Source organism: Podarcis liolepis (genome assembly GCF_965112155.1).
Source record: "Podarcis liolepis genome assembly, chromosome: 6".
Lineage (NCBI taxonomy): Eukaryota > Metazoa > Chordata > Lepidosauria > Squamata > Lacertidae > Podarcis > Podarcis liolepis.
The window spans coordinates 56,365,728-56,392,996 of NC_139559.1; the positions used below are offsets into that span (position 1 = coordinate 56,365,728).

Here is a 27,269-nt window from a genome sequence, read left to right on the forward strand (position 1 = left end):
AAAAAGCAAATAACAGGCAAAAACCTTCATAGTTTCCTGCTCTCTTTAAATTAAGGGTTAAATCGGATGTACGAAGGTTGCAACACAACATAGTGATACTTGCTTCCATCTGGAGTACCATTTGGAAGCTTTCCTTTTGATGAGAGATGAAAAACAGTTATAGGGTGCATCTATTTGAAAGGTTCGTCGTCTAAATTGATATATTTTTATGAAATGTATTTCTGTGATAGTCCCTCAAAGCCACAATTATGGAGCAGAACTCCTCTTCTGCTACATGAGTAAGCACAAGCTGACAGAATCTGTTCCAAAGCCACCAATCTTTTGCAACATATAAATATAAACTCCAGCTGGGGGATGCTGAGGATCTGAAGATCAGTGAAGAAAATACTGAAATGTGAGTCTTTTAACAGGCATTAATTTAAAGGCCTGTTAAAATTTAAAAACCACTCTCGTAATGGAAGGGAATGCTTAAGACATGCTTGGAGAAAGAGCAAAATGGCTTAACGAAGGCAATGATGCTATTTCCCTCAATATTACTACAAATTGCATCACTGTCCCAAGTTACTGTCTGTTAGTGAATGGTTTATTGTAGTGGATTTCACCCTGCCCTTTAACGAGTTCCAAAAATATAGGCAAGCTAGTAGATATTTCTAGGAAGAAAACAGTAATTATCAGTGATTTAGTTTCCTAAGTTATTCATTCTAAATAAACTGTTGGGTTAGTGCTATTAGTATGCAGTCGCTGGTTGCCAACAGATCTCCCCTCTCCCAGTTATGTATGGCTAGAAGAGTGTGTCTGATCAGGATCCTGAGGCAAATGGGACACACCCCAGATACAACAAGATCTATGGGGATCTACACCACCTGCTGTGTATAGACTGGTTAATCACGTGTCAGGTGTGTGAAGCAAAGTTAAGGCAAAGGGACCCCTGACCATTACGTTCAGTCGTGGCTGACTCTGGGGTTGCGGCACTCATCTCACTTTATTGGCCGAGGGAGCCGGCGTACAGCTTCTGGGTCATGTGGCCAGCATGACTAAGCGGCTTCTGGCAAACCAGAGCAGCGCATGGAAACGCCTTTTACCTTCCCGCCGGAGCGGTAGCTATTTATCTACTTGCACTTTGACATGCTTTCGAACTGCTAGGTTGGCAGAAGCAGGGACCAAGCAACAAGAGCTCATCCCGTTGCAGGGATTCAAACCGCCGACCTTCTTAGGCTCTGTGGTTTAACCCACAGCACCACCCGTGTACCTTAAAGCAAAGCAAACCTGTAAAAAAAATCTTTTAATTCTCATATGCAGTTACATACCTAGCTGCTTCTTCCACCCCACTTCTTTGCACTATGATTTCCCCAACCCCTCACATTCAAAGTTGTCAATTAACTATTTTTCACTCCTCAACATGACTTAATGCAGGCGTGAGGAGTCTCTCGTAGATTTCAGTGGGACATATGTCTTAGGAATAGGACTTTCAAGGCTGAAATCCTAAACAAATTTACTAGTTTGGGGACTGTTTATTGGACTGGGGAGAGGGTTACATTCCCTTGCTGGCAAACTTTGGCATGGTGGTGGTGGGCATGCCAGTGGTGGGTAGGGCCAGAAGGAAACATGGGCAGAGCAACAAATATGAAGTGTAGCTTTGTACAGTAAGCTAGTTCTTCTGTCTTCCATCCAGGCAAGCAAGAGGTATTATTGGAGTTCAAAAACACATTCTAGTCATGCAAAAGCATTAAGCTGTCATGGAAAGAGTTGGTGGTGGCCTGAGGAAAGGGCATGTGTCTGGGAAAGGGGTGTGGTATGGGGAGAGCCCAGGAGGGCAGACAGGCTTAGAGGGTTCCCCACCCTGTTCTAAAGACTGCTGAAATACTTGTCCATGCTCAAGTAACCACCTCCTTACTCAATTTCCTCCCTGGCACTTCCTATAATTACAGGATACTTCAGAAATAAACTTTTCCTCTTGCTGCTATGATTGTACCACTCCTCTATTGAATTCCATGATATGTCTTCCTATAATTATCTAAAATGAACCTTAACATGCCATTCCACTCAAAATCACTCAACACTGATGACATATCCTAGAAGATCCTTTATCTGTCTTGGGGGAAAACCAGTGTGAGGTTGCCGTGCAGTACATTTCTGTGTTTGGACCTGACTCAAAGGGCTGATACGTTCAAACATTTACACACACACAGTATCATTTGATGATTGCAACATTGTGTGATGTGTATGCAATTGCACCATCTCAGAGTCGGATCGCCCACCATGTCACAGATCGTTGCAATGCTTTTAAACAGTCAGTTTATTGTGAGCATCACAAGTGTGCTCAAATCAAATACATGTACAAGGATATTTTATTGTACCACAAAATACTGCCTTGCAATACATTGCAGACAACCAACCCGATCCACAAGGATAGTATGTAATAATTTGATATGCATTATTTATTTACAACATTTAGACAGCGCTTTTCATAATGACTTCAAGGCAGTTTACCAAAATGTCAGCATATAAGCTAAACTTAAGTCATACGCAGCATGACTCACCTTTACAGCTCATCCATTAATTGCTTAGGATTTGCAGACAAATCTTATCTGTGTCCACTCCAGACAAGCTTACTTTAAGAATTAGATAGCAGACATCGAGCTGAAACTTTGCAGGATAACCTGATTATTTTGACCAGATATGCACCAAAAGGGGCCAAGGGATGATAAAGCGCACACTGGCCGATCTCTTAGGAACAAAGGGACGCAACGCAAAAATAAAAAAGGGGTTTGGGAAAAGCAAAGGGGTGCTTGCATGAGAGTTCTATCTGCATCAAGGAACAGGAATCCTGCATGAACTAACGTGCAGCACATCCTTCCGAACGTGAGCGCACAGCTGCGCGCGCGCGTAGGTTACACGCGCAGTGATTTCCAGCTGCGTCCTTGCTTGCGGCGGGAGGTTGACGCCTCCCCCTCCGTTTCTTTGCAATGCCCGAGTCCTCTCCTCTTAGGTGGCTGGCAAAGCCAGTTGTTTGTCCTCCTCGCGCGCCGAGAGGGGTTTCCCTAAAGCATCCAAATTGCCCTCTGGCGACTCCGCCTCCCAGAGGCTCGCGCGGCTGCTTGCTCCCTACGTGGACGGTGCCTACCTAGCAAGCCTCGCCTGGGCTTCCGCTTGGAAACGGAGAAATAAACGAGGAGCGGCGGCGGCTCCACCACCAGCCCTCCCTCCGTCCCCGCGGCGCCACTCTACCACGCAGCCGCGCCTGAGGAGGCCTGCCAGGCTTCCCCGCTTGTGCCGCAGTGCCGTGCGCTGCCTCTGAGGCCAGCCAGGGGGCGCTGGTTGCCGGCAGCTGAGGCGGCCTCGGAGCGGGCGAGGGAGCCCAGCCAGCCAGGAGAGGAGGCAGCCCTCGCCGTCGGGAACAGGCGGGCAAGCGGGAGGCCGGGCAGGCGCCGCGCTGGCCTTCCTTGAGCTCGGGAAGAGGCCTGCCCGGGAGCCGAGCGAGGGGAGCCTCTCCGACATGCAGGCCCGGCGGCGCTCGCTGCTGCTGCTGCCGCCGCCGCCGCCTCCCGAGGTGAGTAAGCTGCTGGCCGCCTCCCGATTTAGCCGGTCTCCGTCGGGCCGCTAAGGCCGGGCATCCTCTCCCAGGCCCCTGTGGGGCGGCGTGAGAAGGGAGCCTCTCTTGGTGGGGGGGCCGCCCCACGGCTCCTGAGGAGAGGAAGCTGAGGGAACCTTCCCCCAGGGAGGGTGGCCCAAAAGGGGCAAGAGGCGACATAACTGAGGGTCGGAGCGCGTTCCCCCACAGCACACCTTGGGTCAATTCCGCCGCCCCCCAACTTTAGGGGCGCGAGTTTCCCTCCTTCGTACTAGGGATCATGAAAGCCTCGGGACCTTGAGAATAAAGAGGCAGACGAGGAGCTTCTCTCCCCGGCTTATCCCTCGCCTTGTTTGTCTGGCGTGTCCTGATGGAGCGGGTTGGGGGGAAGAGAGCCCTGTTCCCTTCATGGCAACCGGGAAGCCTTCCGCGAGGAGTTCATGGCTTCTCGTATATAGCGCTTCCCACCCCTCTTAATATCTCAGGGGGCGAGCGAGAAGACGTGGCAGCCCCCCGCGCCGCCGCCCCAAACAAACAAGCAAGCCTTCCCATACTGCTTCTGCTAATTAGTAGATTCCCCTCCCCCATACATCCAGCCCCCCCCCCCCCCCGTAGAGCATATGCAACGCTTTTTCACAGTCCTTGCTTGTTTTTGCAGTTGTGCATTCTTGCATCCCCTTTCTTTCCTGTCCTGCTGCTTTACAGGCGGCTCCCATTTGTTCGCAGCCCAAGTTTCTCATACTGGATCTGACGGGAATATTGCTGTCAAGGTGTCCTATTTTGTGTCCGTAGTACCTTCCCTTGTTCTGGCGTCGTTTGTTGCAGCCTGTTCACTATTTAAATAATTTGAAACGTGCCATAACTGCCGAACTAGAGCGCTTACCAGGAGGCAAGGTTACTTTTAATTGTGTTTGTTGTTGCACTCACTTAAGTGATACTCACCTTGGTGATAAAATTCAGGTGTTTTTTAGTTCTGTGGATGTGGGTAAGTAGGTCCAGATGACTGGTTGCAATGGAGGGAATGCATATCTTGTAACATGAATAACTGGTGGGAATTACCTTGATAAGTTTGAATGTTTAGGTATTTTGCATATATGTAAACAAATAGTATTTTCATGTACTGAAATAGAAGTATATATGACAACAGAATATATTTATTAATATATTTAAACAAGGTGAAGTTCCACATGTAAAATGTCCACAAAACTTGAATGGTCTTGTGGTGTTAGTGCAGATTTTCATATCTGAACCTGCTATTTATTTGTGACTTAAGATGGATGCAAAATTTCAAAGAGCCTGGTAGAGTGAGTAAGGGAAACATGGAGGTCACACTAAAGGTTATAAGGACAGCAGGTTGATTATTTTTAGCACATAGACATCTAGAAGGATAATATATTTATTATGTAAAATATCAAAATCTGAATATAGATGCATGAAAGTGGAGTGCTTATTTGGATTGTACTGAAAACTGTTAGGTTGTCTGAGCGTGGCCCAACATAGATAAAACTGCTTTTATTGATCAGCAACACAAAGATGCACATATGTGGTAGCGAATTAATGTTTGTTTCTCTGGTGTGGATTTAATATCACATGCCTTATATCAGTATAATTTAATGGCCTGGATTTACTAAACTAAAAATGTATTTACACTCAATTAAACTTAGTACAGTAGACAAAAAACTTTAGATTTTGATATCTGGTAAATGCTGGCACAATTAAGAGGGCTCTTCAGTGGCCCAGAGGTCCTTTAAATGTTGCTCAGCTGCACAGAAGCGTTTCATTAAAAAAGCAGCCCTCACTTGACCAAAATTTAAAGGGCCCCATAGAGATCTGATTTTTTAAAAGCAACTTTACTTCACTGATAATTGCAGCGTGTCTCATGGCATCAAATCTAGGCTTTGGTTTAGTCTCATGCTTGAAATCTTACTGAAATTTATTTAAAGACTGTGAATGTCTATGCTGTTTCTTTTTAAAAATGCAAAATATTTAATCCTTCCATAATCCATGAAGCTCTAAATCTAAGCAAATATAATTTAACATATAACTTAGGCAGGCTTTACATTATTTTAATAAATTAATTCTTAATGCATAAATAAAGGATGAACTATTCAGAGCAGATGCTTTTCAGCATGTATTCTAGCATTTATGTTCTCATTGTTCTTTTACATTTTAAAATGAAAGTGTATATCTAGACCACTGGGCTCCTTAGATGAAAAATGTAAATGGATGCAGAAATATATGCTGAAGTCAACAGGCAAATAATATGCCTTACTATAGCAGGATTGCTAACAGCTAATAATTTTTATGCCAACATCTAACTGTTTGGATAAAGTATAACTAACTAACTATTTATTTTGGAATAATATTTCAAAACAGGCTTACAGGTAAATGTTTAGGATTGGAATAGCAGAAACAGTGATAAAGTATGTATGTATCCCTGTAGTTGTGAATGGTCCTGTGCGAAGGATTATGGAAGAACTTTAATCTACTTAAGCTGCGGTCATAACACACACCTACAAGGAAATAAACCTAATTAAGCATAGTGGGATTTACTTTTAGGTAAATATGCATAGAATTGCTTTGTTAGAGCTGGAAGGTTATAACTTGACCAATCTGCTTCATTTTAATAAGAGCATAAGAGCCTGCTGGATGTAGTCTAGCACCCTGTCTCATAGTGGTCAACCAGATGCTCTAATGGAAGCCCATAAGCCATGTTAAAATTCTCAGTTTATACCACCTTTGTATAAGCAAAGTTATGGATATTAGGGCGCTATATTATACTTTTTTCATGGTGCTGGTATTAAGGCAGTTTTTAACCCACCAGCCCAAGCATGCTTAAGTTAGTAGTTTGTGGTTTAAAGTAAAAATAAACACAGTTTATTTGTTGTAAATATCCTTATCAAGTGGCTTGAAGGCAATTTTTACTCACACAGGAGACCAAGTGGCTATTTACAAGCCCTATACAAAGGTGTTGAAACAAGTCTCTAGTAATTTTGACTTCGTTTTGCTAAATGAAACCTGGGAGTTGATGCAAAGGTTTTTGGAGCATGTGGCCAAGAGTGAAATTGTGGAAACTGTTTGAAATGCTCAGTGAACAGTAGTTGCCTAAACCTTTTAATTTATGTAAGAAGATGTGAAAGATGGAAGCAAACAATGTTTCTCTGCCGATGGAAGGCATTTGTTATAGAACTAGAGGGCCGGCAATTCTTCCTCCCTGCCTGCTCCCCAAAATTTGCTGAGGTTTTGGGGAACCCCTTGGAGCAAATTTCTGGGGGCTTGGAGGGAGGAGGGAATTTATTTCCTCCACCAATGAAGCAACACCAATTGAATTCTATTCAAAGTAATACAGTATTTAATTTTATCCATCATTGTGTGTTTAGAAGGACTATGGGTAGCTGTCTTATACCAGTCAGACCATTGGTCCACCAAGCTTAGTATTGCTGCTGATGGTGTCTCCAGGTAGGGCTGGAAAAGACTCCTGACTGAAACACTGGAGAGCCAGTTCCTAAAAGGCAAGCTCTAGCAGCTTTGTAGCTTAGGATGCAGGTTTAGCTGCTACTGAAGTAGAGTCATAGGGTGTGATTGATTATGATTACATGTATGTTTATTTTAATTCACAGTAAGTCTCTCTTCAAGATGACCAATCACAATAAACATATGAGGAAAATAGTTGAGTCATAAGTACTGTGACCTATTTATTTGTTTGAAGTATTTATTTCCTGCCCCTTCATTGTAAAAGCAGTGCTCAGGATATGAAAGAAACAAAACAAAATTGCATATTTTTAAACAAGCAAGATTGGGGACTATCACAGCAGGGTTGTGGGGTCAGTACAATAAACACATCCGTCCAACAGGCCAAACTTGCCCCAGAACACAAGTGTCTTCACTATGTACTAGACAATTATTTGGGTGAAACAAACCTCCTTTGAGTAAAAACTTTCACAGCTTAGATGTGATTCCAAGAAGGTTGTCTTCCACATCTTAACCAGGAACCTCTCTACTACTGGTAGAACATAGAGAAGAATCTCTCCTGGAGATGTTAATGAGGAGGACTGCTCTGATTGGAGGAGGCAGTCCTTTAGATTAAATAATAAATCTTAAAGGTAAAGGTACCCCTGCCCGTACGGGCCAGTCTTGCCAGACTCTAGGGTTGTGCGCTCATCTCACTCTATAGGCCGGGAGCCAGCGCTGTCTGCAGACACTTCCAGGTCACGTGACCAGCGTGACAAGCTGCATCTGGCGAGCTAGCGCAGCACACGGAACGCCATTTACCTTCCCGCTGGTAAGCGGTCCCTATTTATCTACTTGCACCCAGAGGTGCTTTCGAACTGCTAGGTTGGCAGGTGCTGGGACCGAAAGACGGGAGCGCACCCCGCCGCGGGGATTCGAACAGCCGACCATGCAAGTCCTAGGCGCTGAGGTTTTACCCACAGCGCCACCCGCGTCCCTAATAAATCTTTAGATAAAGGTAATTAACAGTAGCTGGAATTGTAAAGAAGTACGCTTTCCCAACGGAATATATATTGTATGTTTTTGATTAAACAAAAATAGCTTTTAAGAGCAAGACCCTAATTATATACAGACTTTGCAAGTTCCTGTCAATGGGACTTGCTTACCAGTACTTCAAAGATTCAGTACTGGTAGGTTAAGCCTATTTTGAATAATGGGAAAATAATGGACTTTTGTAGAAAAAAGAATGCTTTGCTCTCAAACTCCTTAAAGGCATCTGGCCTCAGAAGGTCCGGCCTTTGTATTCTGTTTGTAGACATCTTTTTAGTAATAGCTGTGGAAATTGAGCTTCATTAAATGACCCATTTAATTTTTTTTAAACCAAACCTTCACTGCCTCCATCTAATTAAGAAGTTGAGTGGAAGGTTTGTTTTAGTTCAGTCTGTCCGCTCCTACGGTGAGATTGTACTGCTACTTTACAAATTATTTTTTTAAGAAACAGAGATTAGTTTATGTGCTGTGGAAAACAAAGCATGTATCCAGAAATGTAATAAAAGGCAGTGTGTGTTTTTGTCTTGGTGCAAATGTTAAGAAAGCTGGTCCATATGTCAGCTTCTTAGTGAGTGTACCTGAGGCAAGTACTCATGCTGCAAATTTTGCATAGTGTGTATGTGGGGGGAGGATAATTCCTGTCTGGTTCACCTCATACAGTTATCTGTCACATTTGTTTCAGTTGGGAGGGACAGCTGGCCTAGAGGTGCTGTTTTTGCTGCAACTGGTACTTATAAACTAAAATAGGAGGTCCTATATATTTTTTGTGTTTGCATACTGTTGTGACTTCTTGGATAAGCATTGTTTACTTTTTGTGGTCCATTACTTTCAATTGCTTTAGTGCAGATCTAGGCCAGTACAAGAGAAGAAGGGTTAAATGCATGTCTCAAGCACAATAGCTTTTGTTTTGTCACTGGAGTGGCAGATGGGAAACCAGAATCTCTTACATTCCCGCATACATTGACTATGGGGGAGAGGCATTTACCATCAGCTGATGATCTTAAAATTAGACTTCATTTGAGCCTGTGCTCCTTGAGTGTTCTGTAATAAAAAGCATGTTTATTGTATCAATGCACTCTTAATATTTTATACAGATGATTACATTTTGAGCTAATGTATGCTGTAGAATCATCTTCTAAATTGACTGAAATTCATATAAATATATGAAGTAAACCTATGAATTGGTTGTATTTTGCTTTATTGCACAGTATTCAAATACATCAATTTTCTAGATATGTTAAATGTCTCTTCTGGTATATAGCCTTTTTTGTTAGAACATCTGTAACTGTCAGAAACCTCTGTGTTGATCCCCCCCGGAATATAGCAAACATAGAAATCCATAATGTTCCCTGTAAAAGGCAGATCAAAGTGCTGTACAAATCTCCTAATAGCTGTGCCTAGCTATGAATGACACTTCCTCGTTATAAACACTTTCATATTTTCTGATTTCACTTTGCTGTGTCAAAATTTTGCTTTGAACTCACTCCTAGCTCTGTTCACCTAGCTGGCTGTACACTGTTTGGTATACAATTACTATGTAGGATCAGTAGGATGAAAGCTTGTTTAGATGTTTAGTTGTCTTATGTTTGCAGTACTGTTCGCACCAACATTCAAAAATTCATAAGACTGAAGTTAATTATTCTGCATCTCCCAGTCCTTACATCACTCCCTGTCCTCCTATTCATTCTGCTATTAAATTGAGAGTGAAGATGGCATAAAGATTCTTTTGTGTTGTTTATCTCTTCACCTTGTTGTCATGCTGCCATGCCCTTTTGCTGGATATTCTTTATCCTTGGTGTACGTTGGCTCATGGGACTATTGGGTCATGAATAATCTTCATGAGAAGAAACGTTTTATGTATATGCCTGCTGCACATTGAAACGCCAAAATAAGCCATTCCCCAGATAGCCTTTTAGTAAAATGTCTACTCACCACAAAATATGCACAGTACTCAACTTATCACCACTTTGGCATAACATCCATCACTCATTTTCACTATATAATTGCACTTTGCTCTACTCATGCTTAACTCTGATCTAATTTCTCTCCACCTCTCTACGTTTGGTCTCCGTAATTATTGATCATAGAATTGTAGAGTTGGAAGGGATCACGAGGGTCATCTAGTCCAACCCCCTGCAATGCAGGAATCTTTTGCCCAACATGGGACTCAAACCCATGACCCTGAGAGTTTCACACTCTACTTACTGAGGAAGGAAGAACAATGTTGAAAGTCTATATTGATGATGGGACCAGGAATAGGAAAAAGCAACACAAAATATTTTGACCAGGGACTGCATCATAGCATAGGAAAGGTGGAGAGTAGGGCTAGGTGATAAATCAGTATATCATCCCAAATTGTTTTTGAATCCACATTGTGATAATTGTTTTGACCTGGCAATATATCACGAGGGAAATTTGGACAAAAGGATTGGAAACTGATGACTTCCCCATGGGATGGCTCGGCTGAACAAAGACTTTTCTCTGCAGGAAGGGGAGAATCACTACTGCTGGGATTAAAATATGTAGAGCAGGGGTAGTCAACCCTTTTTTATACCTACTACCCACTAATGTATCTTTCTTGATGGTAAACTTTCCTTACCGCCCACCAGTGCTCGATGGAAGGAGGATTCAGCTTGTGCTGTAGAACCCCCTACCGCCCACCTAGAATCCTGAAACGCCCACTAGTGGGCAGTAGGGACCAGGTTGACAACCCCTGATATAGAGGGAAGAGGACTTCCCTCTCCCAAATCTCACACACACAAGTTTGGAGAGGGGCAGGCCAAACAGCGCACCACCATCTCCCTGCTTTGCTCGCCTCCCTCCCCAGCGCCACAGTCCCTTCCCCTTACACTGAGGGAGGCGGCAGACGTGCATCTTTGCCTCAGAGCTACTCCCCCACCACCACCCCTGCCGCTCCCGTCCCTGCTACCACCTCTTCTCCCATTCCCTCAGTTCTGTGGTCAGCTTTCCCACAATGTGGGAAAATCCGTGAAGCTAGTCAATGCTTCTCAGTTCCTGTTACTCGTCTTCTGCATGTGCATGGGTGTGCATGCATGCATGTGTTTGTCTGTCTCTCTGTGCTAAGAATCCCTGTGCTAAGATAGGGGTGGGGGTTCCCCCTCCAGGGTCTGTATCTTCTGCTTTTCCTCTCTATTCCACACCATCCAGAAATTGACACGAGGTTTGGCTGCTTCTTCCTCCCCACCTCTCTCTGTCTGGGTAGCAGTTGCCAGGACATAACCCCTTTGCTTCTACATGGTTCCATCCTTATTTCAGGCATTGTCATATATCTGTATATCACAGTATTTAGCTGGTATATCACGATGTTGAAAACCAGATATCGTCCAGCCCTAGGGAAAGAACAGTGTGCAGGAATGAAGTGATTAGGGCCCATTCCCATTGGCATAATATTGAGGATTATTGTAGTCAGTGAATACACACAGTGGTTCTGTGGTGTTGAAAATGTATTTTTATGTAGTGTGGTGGGCACATACCCATAGCCTTGTGGTACATCTTCAGGAGAAGAAAAGACTAAGGAGTAAACCCTACACCTATCTGGAATGGAGTCTGTAAGATGATTGAATGATGTTTTGTGCACCACCTTCTGGCAACTCCTGCAGCCAAGCTGGTACCAAACATATTGCTCTGCTTTCCTTAGCAAGGCTGAGAGGAGGTCTTGTTGTCTGGGCAGCCTAGGACCTGCCCAGACTTTTGCCCTGGAGAAGTCACTTGGGTCTGCCATTTTTAAAATGTCTGCAGGCATCAAAGTATGCCAGTCAAATTGATAGTCCTGTTCTGTATGATTATTTTCCATTACACATTACACATTTGTATTTATTTGGTTTTGGTATTTAATTTCTCATGTCACTCTAGTAATTTGAGTCAGAGAGGAGGGAAGGTACACTAACCAGAGGGAAAGTCACCAGGTGGCTTAGTTGAATGCTTCTGTGGAAAGATGTACACCAGGGGTGTCCAAGAGACTGCGATCTACTCCCACTATAAATAAACTGGCAGTGATCTACCCATTGAATTTGATCAGAGCTGTTGAGCTTTTTTGGGGGGAGAGATCAGAGTAGTTGAGCTTTTTTTAGGGAGAGAGGTCAGATCAACTGGTAGATCGCGATCGACCAGTTGGACAGCCCTGATGTACACAATCTAGGAACAAGGATACATTGAAGAGCTCAAGTTGCAGCCTTCATGTTTTGCCATCTTCTGCATACTTGTAGCAAAAACTTATTCCTGGTTATTTCCTTAAGACTATTTCCTCCATACTTTGGTGTTAGTCTCCAGCCAATCTGGTAAAAAGTTAATCCTATCACAGAAAACTTGGTTTATTATAATAAGAATGTCATGTTTCCTAATGAAAGTGAGAACCACTATAGATTAGGTGCTATAAGGTGCCCAAATCTTTTATTACCTGAGATGAATAAGTACAAATTTCTATTGTAGGCATAAGCAAGTGTTACCAGTTAAGCTAATGAGAAAATGGCAAGTCTTTTCAAGTTTGTATCTAGCAATTTATTGTGATGCCTTTGTAGTCTTAGGGCTTGGTTACTCTTCTGAAGTTGCTTTTGACTGTGTTTCGGGAAGCACATTTACACAAGGATGCATGGCCTCATAAAGAGACTAGATGCAGTTCAGGACACTGATAATAAACTAGTTTAAGCCCAATTTACCTCCTGCCTCTTCATGAGATCAGATGTGTGCTGTCTACACGTTATTTGGGAAAGGATAGTTGATAGTTCATCTGTGTAACTGCTGTGGAGATTTGGGAGCATGTGTTGGAGACAGGGAATAATTGGTATCTTTTTGGTGGGGGGCTTTCTTTGGTGGCCACTTAAATGTAGTGGAGTGAAGGTTATGTTATCAAATTGTTTTTAATAGGTTTCAGAGGGGGAAAATCTTACCCTAACTTGGATTTCAAGATGAGGCAGGCTGAAAATAGCTAAACTACATACAACTAATAGCAGCTTTAGGAATTCTAATGTGGTGTTTGTTTCATTTTTAGGATCAAGCAGAATATACAGATTCAATTCAACTAGCTGATTGGGCAGTGTATATCATGGATAGACATTGGTTCATTCGTTTCTTTATGCATGTGTAGGAGAAAAAGGTAAGAGGATGGCAAATGACAGTATACATCTGGAATATTTGAATTAAGAGAGCACCTTTAAATTTGCATCCTTGGTATGCTTCTTATATTGCAGTCCTAAACAGATCAGAAATTTATTTATTTATTGAGTTTCTGGCCTGCTGTTCCTTCTAGGGCAACAAACAACCAAGCAGGAAAACATTTTTTTCACCCCAGAGCCTTCCACAATAAGAGTTATGAATCAGTCTAATTTCTAGTAATGTTTCTAGGGTGTTTTGTTTGAAGCAAGGACAAGGAAGCTTTGGCCCTCGATATATTGTTACTTTTATCATTGCTGGTCACAATAGTGTTCTGCAATAGAATCATGCATTTTTAAATTTAAAGTTTAGAGCTTCCTGTTTGTAAAAAAAATATTATGGGTGGATTGTGAACTGAAGTATATTTAAGGCCAAGTTTGCCTGCCTTTTCTTTAGACTCTGTTGTGGGGTTTTCCTTGAAACCTAGCTGTGGAATCAGGCACTGTCACTAAGTTCTTGATTTAATGTATTTTGGTTGCCTTCTCCAGCACAAATGTTTGCAGGATAGATTTGGGAGAAAGTTTTAGAAAGGTGCACATAACAAGCTAGCTTTTTTGTTTCACTTGTGAGGCTACATATATTGAATGACTGGGTTGTCTGGTTCATTGTCTGCATGCAAGGCCTACTATTTTGTATACCAGCACAGACTTCTTCAATGTTTATTTAGATGGTGGCATTAAAAATTGCAGACTTTGCTTCTGCTTAAAGAATTGGTTGATCCCTTGACTGTGTGCAGGAACAGGTCAGTTGTGTGTACTACACTTTATCGTTACAGAGTTAATTTTAAAATTCTGGGTTCAGATTTCCTTCCCTATATAATAAACACTGTTGTAAGATATACAGATCTCTCTTTTAATTTCTATAAGGTCCTTAATCTTGAATAAGTTATATCAGTCACATTGCATTTAAGACTTTAGTGTGAAATAGTATTACTTCCTTGGCTAATATGTTGGCTTGTTTTGAGTTGTTGTTCCAGTCCACCAGGATTATGTGGTTGGCAAAGTTTAGGCTAAATGCTATATCCTGTCATGCATTAATCTAGGTTAGAAACTGTAGAAGCTGCAGATTCAAGAATGCAAAGCACAGTAGACAAAATATTATTGAATTAACAGGAGTCATCTTTTAAAATGTCCATTATATAATTTATTTGACTGAAATGGTCTAGAGCCCATACTACAGTAAAGCTCACTAGATAGCTTTGGACAAGTCAGTGATTTTCAGTATAGCTTTGTTTCCTGTGGGGTTGTGAAATGTTCTATGGAAAAGAAAGGAATATATATTTGTATAAAGTGAAGATTTCTGAACTGTCACATCTACTCCTCTTTGCAATTATTGTTTCACCTCATCCATTCAAAACTTTTTTATGTAGAGATGGTTTATAAAGTTACTTGGCCATTGGGGAGTTACCAAGATGATATATTTATTAGGTAATATCTCCCAATGTGTCCTTGTAGTTCAAATCTGTTATACGGATGAGAAATGACTGGTAGCATCCTTGGGTCAAACATAGTTATTGAGTTGTGTGTGTGGTCAGAAGACTGATTACCATATTTTGCCGTGTATAAGATGCCCCCATGTATAAGACTCCCCCTATTTTGGGGGACTCCAAATTAAGAAAACATCCCTCAGCATTACCCATGTATAAGACGAGCCCCAATTTTAAACCTATTTTTTTGGTAAAAAATCCCCTAGTCTTACACACAGAAAAAACATGGTAATTTTTCCTGATTTGATACTTCAGTCACTACTAATTGAAATCCTGCTGATTTCTGTCTGAGTTAGTAACTGGATGCAACCCTGAGCCTGAGTGCCCAGGTTTCTGCAGTGGCCAGGAGTGCATCTGCATAGCTAAAGCCAGTGTGCCAGCTGTGCCCTTTCCTAGAGATGTCTGATCTGCTCACAGTGACACACACCTTAGTTACATCCCATTTGAATTACTGTAACATGCTTTACATGGGTCTGCCTTTGAAAAGTGCTAGAAAACTTTTAAAGGGCCCAAGGAGCTCCACTGGCTACTGGTCTGTATCCGGTCACAATTTAAAGTGCTGGTTGTGACCTATAAAACCTTATACTGCTTAGGCCTAGGCTATCTGAAGGCCCAGGGTATTTTCCCATACAAACCTATCTGGGCTCTTGAGATGTTCGAGGTGGCCCTTCTCTCATTCCTGCCATGCTCACAGGCACCTTTTGTGAGAACGCAGGAGAGGCTGCTCCCAGACTTTGGAACTCCCTTCCTGGTGAACCTAGACTGAACTATGTCCTTGTGGTCCTTCCTCTGGCAGGTGAAGATTGATTGTTTTATTCCAGCAGGCCTTTGGGAGCTGATTGCTTTTAAGGAAAGGGTTTTTAATAGTGTTGTGCTGTTTTTACCATCTGTATTTTAATAGATTTATTTTTTACACTGTTTTAATTCCATTGTTGTTTAATTACTTTTCAGCTATTATTGATTATATCTTTTTAGCTTTCTGTGTTTTAGCTGTGCTTGTACAATCTGGACAAATCTAGTTTTTATTCTTTTTCCCAGAACCAGGGCTCAAGGCAGCATACAAAAATGCAGAAGGTGGGGTCTAGATTAGGACTGATGCCATCATGTGATGGCACTAGGGCTCGCTGAAGATCCAGTAGATCCTGAGCCAGCTCAGTGCCCTTCCCCCTCTCCCACTAGAGCACACACACACCTGGTCTTGTGGGTAGAATGGGGGAGCTCTGCTTTGGTAGAAGGAGTAGATATGGAGGCTGGCAGTGTTAGGCAGTAAATTAGTTTCAGTAGTTGATATATATTAATTTTGTTTCAAAGTTATTAATAATTGCCATTGTGAAGCTCACTGAATGTGTTCATTTAGGAAGTCCTGCAATGTTTCATATTTACCATGGGATCTTAATTTTAGTGGATATGTAAAAGAATAGATTGGTACATTTTCTATCATCATGCCAGTCATCCTGCTGTCCTTTAACCAAATTTATATACAGTGGTACCTCGGTTTATGAACTTAATCCATTCTGGAAGTTCGTTCTTAAACCGAAACTGTTCTTAAACCAACGCGCGCTTTCCCTAATGAGGCCTCACACTGCCGTTGCCCTTCCACTGTTCCGATTCCATTCTTAGACAGAGGTAAAGTTTGCAAACTGGGACACTATTTCTGGTTTTGCGGAGTTTGTAAACTGAATCGTTCTTAAACCGGACTGTTCTTAAACCGAGGTACCACTGTCCTACTTAACTCAAACAAGAACTCTCTAAGTTGCTTACAAAAGACTTTTATTTCCAAAAGTTAGCTAAGAGTGTGATTCCAAGTGAGTTGTAGGTTGGGGTGTGAAGTGACATATTGTATTCTATTTTTAATCGCATGTTGGCTAGCACTGGCAAGGTTGGAGGTGTACGGACAGACTTGTCTTCTTCTTGGCTCCCAGGGAGCCTTTTCTATTTTAAAAGAATCACCCCATTGGTTCTAATGGAGAGAGAAGTTAAATATACTAGTTCCAGAGTGGCATGGATGCGGACCTGATCCTGTCTCGGCCAGTCATACTCTGCCCTTGGAGTGTCTTGTTTCAGTGCCTAACATTGATTACTGCTAGTGAAAATAGAACTGTGCCTATGGAGCTTTCCCACATAACGTCCCCCCTCCCCAATGGAGAGATCTTCACTGCCATCAGAGGGGCTCCTCCATGCATCCCTAACCCCTTCCATCCATTAGATCTGTGAGTTAGGACTCCCCTTCCCCTTCCCGTCTTTAGAAAGAAAAGGAACAATATGATTTTATTAGGGTTTTTTAAAAATAATAATAATACTTGCAGCAAATAACTGATAAAACCAAAATAAATCCTTAAGTCCCTTCTTAGTCTAGAAGGCTTCTAATTTATTTGTATATCTGGCTGATATTGAGGAGGCATTAGGAATTAGAGGATCAATACAGTTTCATCATCACAGTTTTGTAATACTGGGAAATGCTTTTGATTTTATAGGAAATAGTCAAACTAGCTTAAATTTTAAGCTTGGTAATAATCTCTAAATCTTGTGATGGGACATTGGAATATTGCTAGAAGTTCATAACTGGCTGTCTGCTTGACAGGTTCAGACAAGGAGCTGGGTGGCATTTCCTGACAAATGGAGAACTATTTCCAGGCAGAGGCTTTTAACCTTGATAAGGTTTTAGATGAATTTGAACAAAATGAAGGTGAGTAACTTTTGTTAGGGCTGGAGATGCAAACTAATATCTGGATCTGTGACTCTGGTTGTATTTCTTTGTATTTCCTGTTCCATTGTAACTAACATCTGTTATGCATTTGCTGGGAATAAAAGTCTGAAAGGGATATTGAGAAATCTACAATTTTTTTCTAGGTAGAAACAGTTAAAATAATTGTCTTAAAAATTTCAGTGATTACATGAATGATATCCCTGTATTAATTGGGTGTCAAACATTGGCACAATTGCATAGATATAAAATTCACAGGTAAGAATTGCTTGCAGCTAGAGCTAGTACAGATAAGATTAGCTGTCTGTGCATAAGAAGTAATCAGCTTCCATCCGCTCTTTTGCAACCCAGAATGCACATACTCCCCGATCAATCCCCCATTTTACACTAAGTTCAGTGTTACATTTCATTGTGCTCCTAGTTAGCACAAGTCTTAACTAGCTTTTACAACACTGATTGTTTGCTTTCTATACCTATGACTCTGCTAACTGATGGCTAAAATTTGCACATAATAGTGGTGCTGTGGGTTAAACCACAGAGCCTAGGACTTGCTGATCAGAAGGTCGGCGATTCGAATCCCCGTGATGGGGTGAGCTCCCATTGCTTGGTCCCAGCTCCTGCCCACCTAGCAGTTCGAAAGCACGTCAAACTGCGGGAAGGTAAATGACGTTTCTGTGCGCTGCTCTGGTTCGCCAGAAGCGTCGTCGTCATGCTGGCCACATGACCCGGAAGCTGTCTGCGGACAAACCCCAGCTCCCTCGGCCAATAAAGCGAGATGAGCGCCGCAACCCCAGAGTCGGTCACGACTGGACCTAATGGTCAGGGGTCCCTTTACCTTTTTTTACTAACATAAACTGTGGCTTAGCACAAATGAGCAAATGTGTGGGTCCAGGAGATTGTGACCACTGCCCTTTTCTCCTGCTCCTGCTGCCACTGCGCTACCCAGGACTAAGCCATAGTTCGGCTTAGCCTTTCATTTGTACACAGGCTCATGGTCTGTCTCCTCCAGATGAACCATGAGTGGTAAACCAAGAACAAATATTGGTTACAGCTTGTCGTTTGTGTTAGCATTTAGTTTACATCACAAAATAAAAGCAGTAAACTCCCTGAGTAATCACAAATAACTAGGGGGGAATTCAGCTTCACGCTGTCACAAATGTTCCATCTGTACAAGCGTATCAGTTTCCCAGATGGAATGATCCCTTGCTCTTGTGTGCTGTTTTGGGGATTCTCCCAACCCCTTGTGCAAATTATTCTCCCAACCCCTTGTGCAAATTATAGATGTGGCATGTGTGGGAGGGGAAAGCCCTGTTGTGGAAGCCTTCCTCTAATGGGGTTTGGTAGGTGTATTCCTCCCTAGGTTCTGTGGCTTGTTGTAGGAATACAAGAGCTTATTAACTTACTAACTACATTACTAAATGTGTACATTGAGGAGGGAGAAGAAAAAATGGCATTCACACAATGCTGAAACATCAAACATGTTTTGTAAAATTAAATTCCCAAGTGGTTTGTTTGTCTGTGATTGCTGTATTCCCTGTTACGTGATTTGTATGTAGCTAAGTCACTTTCCCCCTTATACTATGCTACTTCACTGTTCTGCTGTTGTGAATGCCTGCTAAAACATGGATAGGATTTATCATTGTATAATTTGTACAAGTAGGGCATTCTCTGGCATGAAAAGTGTAGCAATGGAAACAGGCAAACCCAAAAAGAGCTTGGCTGGATTAGATGAAAGGTCTGTCAAGTTCAGCATCCTGTTTCTCACATAAACCAAAGAGGTGCCTTTGGGGAGATTATAAGTAGGCTATTTCCACTCCCACTTTTTCTCCCCAAGACCTAGTAATGTGGTATACTGCTACCAGACATGGAGGCTTCATATAGTCATCATAACTAATAGGCATTGTTAGACTAACTGATGGAAGGTCTAATCCCATTTTTAAAGCCATCACAGCTAATGGTCATCTTGTGGCACCACATGCCATTAATAAATAAATAGCTTTTCTAAGGAAAAACACAACCTTTGGTGTTTAATGACTCCAACTACAGAAGCAATCAAAGTGCTATTTGAGAGTTAATGTGATTTGGTTACCTTTTTTGGCCAACATTTATTCGCTAGTTGGGCTGATAGAAATTGCTTTCTTAGGGCTTGTCCACGCTGTAGTGTTCTTCTGAGAAACGAAAATAGTTTTAGTCTGTGGGTATAACTCATAGACTAATTGCTTTCCTGAGTGGTTTCCCTTTTTATGGTGCTAAATGATGTATTTGCAAAAAGCAGATATGATTCCTGGATTGCTGTTTGAGAAAGCACTGCAGCAGCCTGAAGGGCGGATGCTGGAGGAAGGGCGGTTGGAGAGGCAAAAAGCAGCCCCTTTTGGGGAGTGTGAGGACTAAATTTTAAGAGGGTTTTTGCTTTTGCTGCTGCTGGCATTGAGCATTTTGTGCCAAGAAGATATCATCGTCAGCCACATGTGGCTGAATTGGGTGAATCTGTCTCTTTATCCAGCCGTTCTTCAGTGGGTGGAGAAGTTGCAGTTCTTCATTTATTATTATTTTTTATATTTACTAAATTTGCATACTGCCCTTCATCCACCGATCTCAGGGTAGTTCACCTGAATGCTGTAGTGACAGATTTTGCTCCCCAGAAAGGGTCTCTGCTTCCTCCCCAGTCACTACTGCAGCTGAAGAGTTCTTAAAACACTCACCACCTTAAACTGGTATAGCACTGCAAATTTGTTACCATATGAATACCAAAATAGTTTTGATTGGTTTATGTTTGTGTGCATGTATAAAAGGCAGTAGGTGCACTTTGATGAAGTATTTATATTTTGGCCATGGTTTAGATTGCAAACTGGCAGCCAAGCTAGATGATATTAGAAATGCATGTTCTCCTTTAACGTGGCCTGCTTTTAAAAAATAAATTGGGGTGGTGGAGGGTGTGTGAACCCTCCACTGCTATTTGCCCTGAGGGAGAAGCTGCCATTGGTGACAGTGGCAACTTTCCTTTCTGGTAAATAGCAGCATCTGTATCGTGCGTATAAAAAGAACCATGGTGCGGGGGAAAGGGTCAAACTCCAGTTTTTAAGCATTGTAGCTCCAGTCCTGATGAGCTTCTTAATGTTTGCTATTCCTCCCTCCCAAAAAAAGACATGTGAAATGCGACCATGCATTTCTCATTTTGTCTAGTTTTAGCCAGAACAGTATATACAGTTGGCAGCAGTATACTAACTAATGGACTTTCTGTGCTTGGGCCCTATTACCTCTACAGAGATTTTCAGTATAGTATGTGATTTTTTTAATTATATGTGGAACAAACATGCATTTATTTAATTTTACATGATCTCTGTTTTGATTTTGGCAACTGGAGAATGTATAAAGCCGTTTATTCCAGTGTTTCCGCAGTGTTCCTAAGCTATATAGTTATGTAAAACACTTAAGAATTGCTATACAGTTAACAATGCCATCTACAAAGGGAACAGTAACTAGAAATGCTTTTGCTTCCACAATATTTTTCAGTATAAGAAGCGATTTGCAATTATTTTAATCTCATTTATGCTTACGATAATTCTGTGAAGTTAGCTAAAGCTGCAAGATGATGTCTTGCCCAAGGTCACCCAATTAGCTTTAAGATTAAACAGGAATTTCAATGTGCTTTTGAGTCTCCAAAATTGACATTCAGTTCAGTTTGCTGTGCTATATTGTCCCCAGCTTCTTTGAATAACTTATATGATGTCAATTCTTGTTTGGGTTTTACATGTTTGTCTTAATTAATGCTGTTGTTTTCTACTTCCTCTGGTTTGCAGCTAAATATATCAATCAAGATGTTAAGATTACGTATTCCCATAAAATGTGTATTATAAATAAATATTTCTGTTCCAGGCCTTAGAGACTAATCAAAACCAGAAATCTAACTTGGGAGCCAAACTGATAATCTAGAGAAATGTATGACTGCATTTTCATCTTTTTGAATTTGATTTAAAAAATAGCAGTTGTGGGAGTACCTAATCTTCATTGGGTCTCCAGCACAGGGTAAGGAATATTTTAATACTTTGTCTCTGTGCTTTTTTCCTCACAAAATTTCTCCCTTAAGCTACTATTCACTCTGGAATGAAAAACATATGACACCCATTTGTGTGTTCTTCTAGGGCAAATAGCAACTTATGGGTGGTTTTCATTGGGAAACTTCAAGAGGTAAAGTGTTAAACCAACCTACACTGTGGTTCTGATTTAGACTGAGACCTTTGTGACTGTAGAACTGCATACATTTCAAAAGATGGAAATACAGTAATTTTCATGCAAACTGGGATCTTGTCTGATCCTGGGTTTAAGCTAGTTTAACTATAATTGCTTCTTGCAAAATAAGATAATAATTATTGTTACGCAATACACTTGTAATGTAGTACCCACACAGGGGTGAAGGATTGCTGCACTTCAGGGGGTTGGACTAGATGGCTCTCGTGGTTCCTTCCAACTCTGTAATTCTGTGGTCTACAGTTCTTGGAATAGTAGCATATTGACCCGAATATAAGCCGCACCCGAATAAAAGCCGCATCTTTAAAATTCGGGGGGGGTGGGAGGGAGATAATACCTGAATATAAGCTGCTCCCTTAAAATTCTGCAGGCATTCACACCCATTCCATTTTACCATATGTCTGTTTCAGTAGCAATATCATAAAAGCCAATTTTTGTAAGGTCGCAAATTTAAGCCACACTTTAAACTTTTCACGGACAGAATTTGGAAAAAAAGTGAGGCTTATATTCAGGCCAATACAGTATTATGTATTTTCCTTTGATATACAAACATTTGAACCTCTTGTGCAAAGTACAAGTTACATATGCTGAATTTATTGCATATTGATTTAAGTTACTTATCTTTTCAGATGAAGCCATTTCACCTACTTTGTTGGATGCAAAGTGGAATAAGATCCTAGATCCTCCTTCCCATCGGCTGTCTTTTAACCCAGCTCTGGCCAACGTGAATGAATCCACAATTCCTAATGAGTGTCCGCAAAAGTTGAAGTCATTCTCCCTGTCTCAGTTAGCCACTGCATCAACAGGAGGAGGAGATTGCTGTTCTAATGGAAAGAATCTTAATATAAGACAAGAAAGCCCAAACATGTGGATTGATGATCAGGCAGCAACAGATGATCATCAGCTAGTTAAGAGAAATAGCAATCGAAATGCCCTGTACAATTTGATGGATGAAGAAGGAAGGAAAAAGAAACCAGAGGAAAAAAACGTTCTTGTAGTAGCAGTCATGCATAACTGTGACAAAAAAGGACTGCAAAGTGATTTGTTAGATTGTAGAAATTACAGCAATTCCCCCAGAATGGATCCTGTTAGCTTTACACTGGATAATGAAACCCAACAAGCTGATCACATTGATGTTACTGTAAACGGGTCCATTGAAAAAGATTCAGATACTGAAAAAGATGCAGTACAAGCAAACAGGCTACCTGCAGAAGAAGATTTTTTCAACCATTGTAGTGTTGCTGCTTCTGCCTGCTTATCCAGTGGATATTCTTCTCGGTTAAAGGAGAATGATAATTCAAACAAAGACCTTCATTTCTCAGAAACTGCAGCAGCAGGGATGAATGTAATTACATTGCAGAGGCCACTTGGCCCTAGTGTTAAAATACAGCAAAGCTGTGGATCAGGTGAGGGTTTTGATACTGATGCTGTTGCTCAGCTGGAAACTAGAAACTGTTTACCTAGTTCACGTAATGGTGGTTTCTCCACAGAGGTTTCTGTTGCAGAACCAGCAGCCCAGCCATTTCAGTCAGGGATATGTGAGGTCTCTGCAACTTGTCAGCCAAATACGCTTGAAAGTGGTAATCACGGTGAAAGTTCTGACGGACATTTGGCTTCTATGGATGTTGGTGCTGCTGACAATGAAGCTGACAAATATGAAAAAATACTCAGCTCAACTGAATTGCTCAGCACGACAGTTTGTTTATCAGAATCTCAGGAGATGGCAAATGGGGAACTGACTAAAGAAAATCAGATCAGTAATGAGCAAACACCTGGGGAGGATGAAACACTGTTGCATACAGCAAAGCGGGAGGAAGCATGTAGTAGTAATGGAGATAGCAGCGATGGCATGACAGTAGCAAGTCAGGACTTAAAGGGAGCATATATGGATGAGTTTGAAGATTCCAGCCCCACTGATGTCATGAGTACATCGGCATCAAGTGCTCTGCTCAATTGTTGTGATTCCTATGGAATACAGAACCCAATTCTTGCTCATATTCCAAAGACTTTACCCTCCAAGGAAGACTCGGTGACTGAGGAAAAGGAGATAGAGGAGAGCAAATCAGAATGTTACAATAATGTTTATGAACAAAGAGGAAATGAGGCCACAGAGAGAAGTGGGCTCATTTTGAACTGCACTGGTGACCAAATTAAAAAAAAACATTTACATAATCTCTGCAGTCAGGTACCATCTGAAACAAGTCAAGCATCACCAAAACAAGCAGCTAGTCTGCAGCCTCTCAGTGTTCCTTTTGGTGGTGCCCGACCCAAACAGCCTACAAATCTTAAACTACAAATTCCAAAGCCATTATCGGACCATTTACAAAATGATCTGGTTCCCCCAAACTGTGGAGGAAACAGTAAAAACAAAAATGATGTATCTGGAAAAGTAAAAGTAGGTGAAAACATAGCAAATGTATTTTCTGATGAAACATCACTGAGTGCATCAGTCACAGATATTGGCGGGGAGCATTCTGATGATTATAAGTCTGGGGTTTCTAGTAGTTCGTGCCTTGCAGCAGCTTCAGATAGTCCGGACAACGACCTTGGAGCTGGCCAGTTTGGAGTTCCTACAAGAAAGCCATTTACTACTTTGGGTGAAGTGGCTCCGGTCTGGGTTCCAGATTCTCAAGCACCAAACTGCATGAAATGTGAGGCCAGATTTACATTCACTAAAAGGCGACACCATTGCAGAGCCTGTGGAAAGGTATGTTTATATTTAATGAAATCTTTTTACAAATGATTGAAGCCACAGAATTGGGGGGATATTTTTAGTCAGCATTTTGTAGTTTTTAGCAAAGTAAGGTTAGATATCTATTTTAATGGCTACTGAAAATAACATGAGTGTTAAAGGTATTATTAATTGTTAGTTTTGCGTCAAGCTAGAAAACAAGTATACACCCCAAATAAATAACTTATTGAATCTTATGGGGTCCCCCCCAAAGCACACTTTGTGATAAAGTATAGGCAGAAGCAGAGCTGCAGCACTAGGTTTCTGGCAGAGGTGTTGTTGCTGCAGCTTACTGGGAGGTAGTGGAGCAAGGTGACAGAGAGGTCAGTGTGGTGTGGCTCAACTGGTGGGAATGCTGGATTGACTTTGCCAGTGTGGACGCACCACACCAACTTCTGTTATGCCTCATACCTTGGCTTCCTCCTCCTGATAAGTAGCAGCAGCAGCAGCCCAGCTGATGGGAATCTAGGGTGCTGCTCTGCCCCACTGGGTAAACCACTTTTCACTATAGGCTGCTTGCCGTGGTGAGTGTGGCATCACATTCTGGCAAGAGTAATAAACAGCCAACCTTCACCCCAGCTTTCAAGCTGTGGGGTGGTCCATGATGAGAGGTTGGGAGGTGGTTGGCAGCTGGTGAGCCCGGCCATGGAGACCAAATTGGCAACCCTTCTGCTGGCCTTTCCTGCTCCATATCAGAAAGGGTGAAAGCAGAGGGAGGGGGAAAAGAGGTGTCTTCAGGCAGTGGCTGTTCCCTGACTTGCCTTTTCCTTTTTAAGAAGAGTGTTGTATGTCGTTCTCTAAGGTGCTTACCATGCTTTCAAGCCGTTGCTGCAAACAGTAAGCAGTCTCTGCCCTGAATGATTGATCAGCCAAAAATTAACTGATTTGCTTGTTATTTCATACATTTGTGGTATCACTATTACAATATAACACCACTCCAAATTCTTAGAAGACTCTAGGGTGGAGAGGGAATGTTGTGATAGCTAAAAATACATGATGTTGGTAATGGGTAAAGCACTTCTCTGTACAAGTGCTTCTTATACAGGTTGGACCATTTTACAAGTGGTTTTAGCACACATCAGTAGAAATAAGTCCACAAACAATATGTTCCCACAAAATCTTTATATCCCACCTGCCTTCATGTAACTAACTCATTAGCAGATTTAGAGATGATGAAAAATATTTTCTGTCTGGTTGCCTGAAAGGAATGCTGACTTAGCATAAGTGACCAAACAAAAAGTCATTTGTAAGCCTGGTTTTGTATCATGTTATCTGGTTTTCAGCTGAAAAAATACCAATATTTTGTTTTTTAAATATTCCTGAGAAATAAGTAAATGTGTGGCATTTAGGATTTCTGTGCTTTCATTTTAAATTGGATGTAAAATAAGCCTGATATCTTGGGGCCTTATAAAAATACAGACTTGAATATTGTTCTCAACTAAGACAAGGTAAAGTAGAATTAAGTGAATAAAAGATCTGTAATCAGCACAGCTGTGCATGGTGCTGTAGAAATGGAAGTGTTTTCTTTAGCAATTATCCATTTTATTTATCAAAGAAAGAACAGGGGCTTTTCTTTCAGTGGGATTCCTGCTTGTAGTAAAACGTTAGGCCTTTTTAAACCATTTAACTGTAATAGACACCTCTTTCTTCCCATTTGAAACTTGTTTTACCCTGAGAGCCCCTTCAGGCTGGTGTTTTATCACAGGTTTATTCTGCAACGTATCCTTGGCACAATGATAGTGCAAAAGTGGTGGATTTATTTTGCTTAAATTTGTTCTGTGATGCTGCCCCAGTGCTGCCTCATTATTGTTATAACAACAATTGTGCAACAAAACCAGAACGTTTGCGGTATAAAAAGTAATAGGGTTTCAGCAGATAGTTACAGGATATGCACTGGTTGAAAATGAAGAAATGTGGCTGCCCCAAAACCTTTGCAGGTACAAACAGTATTGAAAGTGGGATTGCATGTCACTGCCCTGATAGCACCACTGTAGTTTATTGCTGTATAAGAACCTCTCTCTCCCTTAATATTTCATGCTGATGCACAAATTGGTATAGGTAATAATCACTATAATACCCAACACTATGCTGATGTTTTCCTTTACACGAAGCATTTTGGCATTGCTTTATTTACAGTTCATTTCCTCTGGGCAGCAGATTTTTCATTGACCTTGACTTTGTTTGAATAAGCATTACTGTATCCAGTGTGATACTCTTTTTCTCCAGTGAATAAGTTACATAATAAATTGCACCTCACTGAATTCAACTTTAGCAAAGATGGTCCTGAACATGGGTTTAAAAAAAGATAAAACAATTGATTTGGGGAGATCCTCTGTAGAGATTAGGCCAGTTTGTATTTTTCTTTCTCAGTGAGATAATGGGGAAGAGACATCTTCTATACATGCTACAAGAATTTTCAACAATTAATCTAAAGTTTTCATTTCTGTGAAAGGATTATTGTTAAATATTTGGTTTGTTTAATGTAGTTGGGATGTTTGGAATAGTAAATTATGAATGAAAAGTTAATATTTCATTTCCCAGCTTAGGGCACTGATTTTTTTCATAAATTTAAGTTTCCATCCTAGTCTACTGTTGAGCTGAATTTTCCAGCAACAATTCCTCCATGAGCGTAGAAATATAAAATATTGTATGTTTTTTTGGAGTGTGGAAATTTCATTCAAAGTTGAGCGGCTGTTTGATTTTTCATTAAATATATATTGTTAGATCACAGGAAGGAAAGAGTACAAGAACCTCATTAGAAATTGAAATGCTACCGTCTATGCAATATAAGGCAATAACTAATAGGACAAAACCAGCCTTACTTCCTGAATTAAAACCAGGAGCTATTTTTGGTGCATTT

General features: G+C 41.3%; 1 protein-coding gene across 7 annotated transcripts in view; it reads left to right on the plus strand.

Annotated features, from left to right (window-relative positions):
- The first annotated feature begins 2,972 nt into the window (after nt 1-2,972).
- ZFYVE9 (zinc finger FYVE-type containing 9) overlaps nt 2,973-27,269 on the plus strand; it is a 49,348-nt gene continuing 25,051 nt past the window's right edge. For 2 of the 7 annotated variants that reach the window (XR_014527449.1, XM_083508681.1), the window contains exons 1-4: nt 2,988-3,550; nt 13,080-13,184; nt 17,308-17,412; nt 22,308-24,385. Coding sequence is in view for 6 of the 7 variants with exons in the window: in XM_083508681.1 (XP_083364807.1) it covers nt 17,343-17,412; nt 22,308-24,385 (2,148 nt within the window). In the remaining variant the exon portion in view is untranslated. Of the gene's footprint in view, nt 3,555-13,079; nt 13,185-17,307; nt 17,413-21,306; nt 21,457-22,307; nt 24,386-27,269 lie in introns of all 7 variants that reach the window. The other 5 variants (XM_083508684.1, XM_083508683.1, XM_083508682.1 and 2 more) reach the window with 5 other exon arrangements.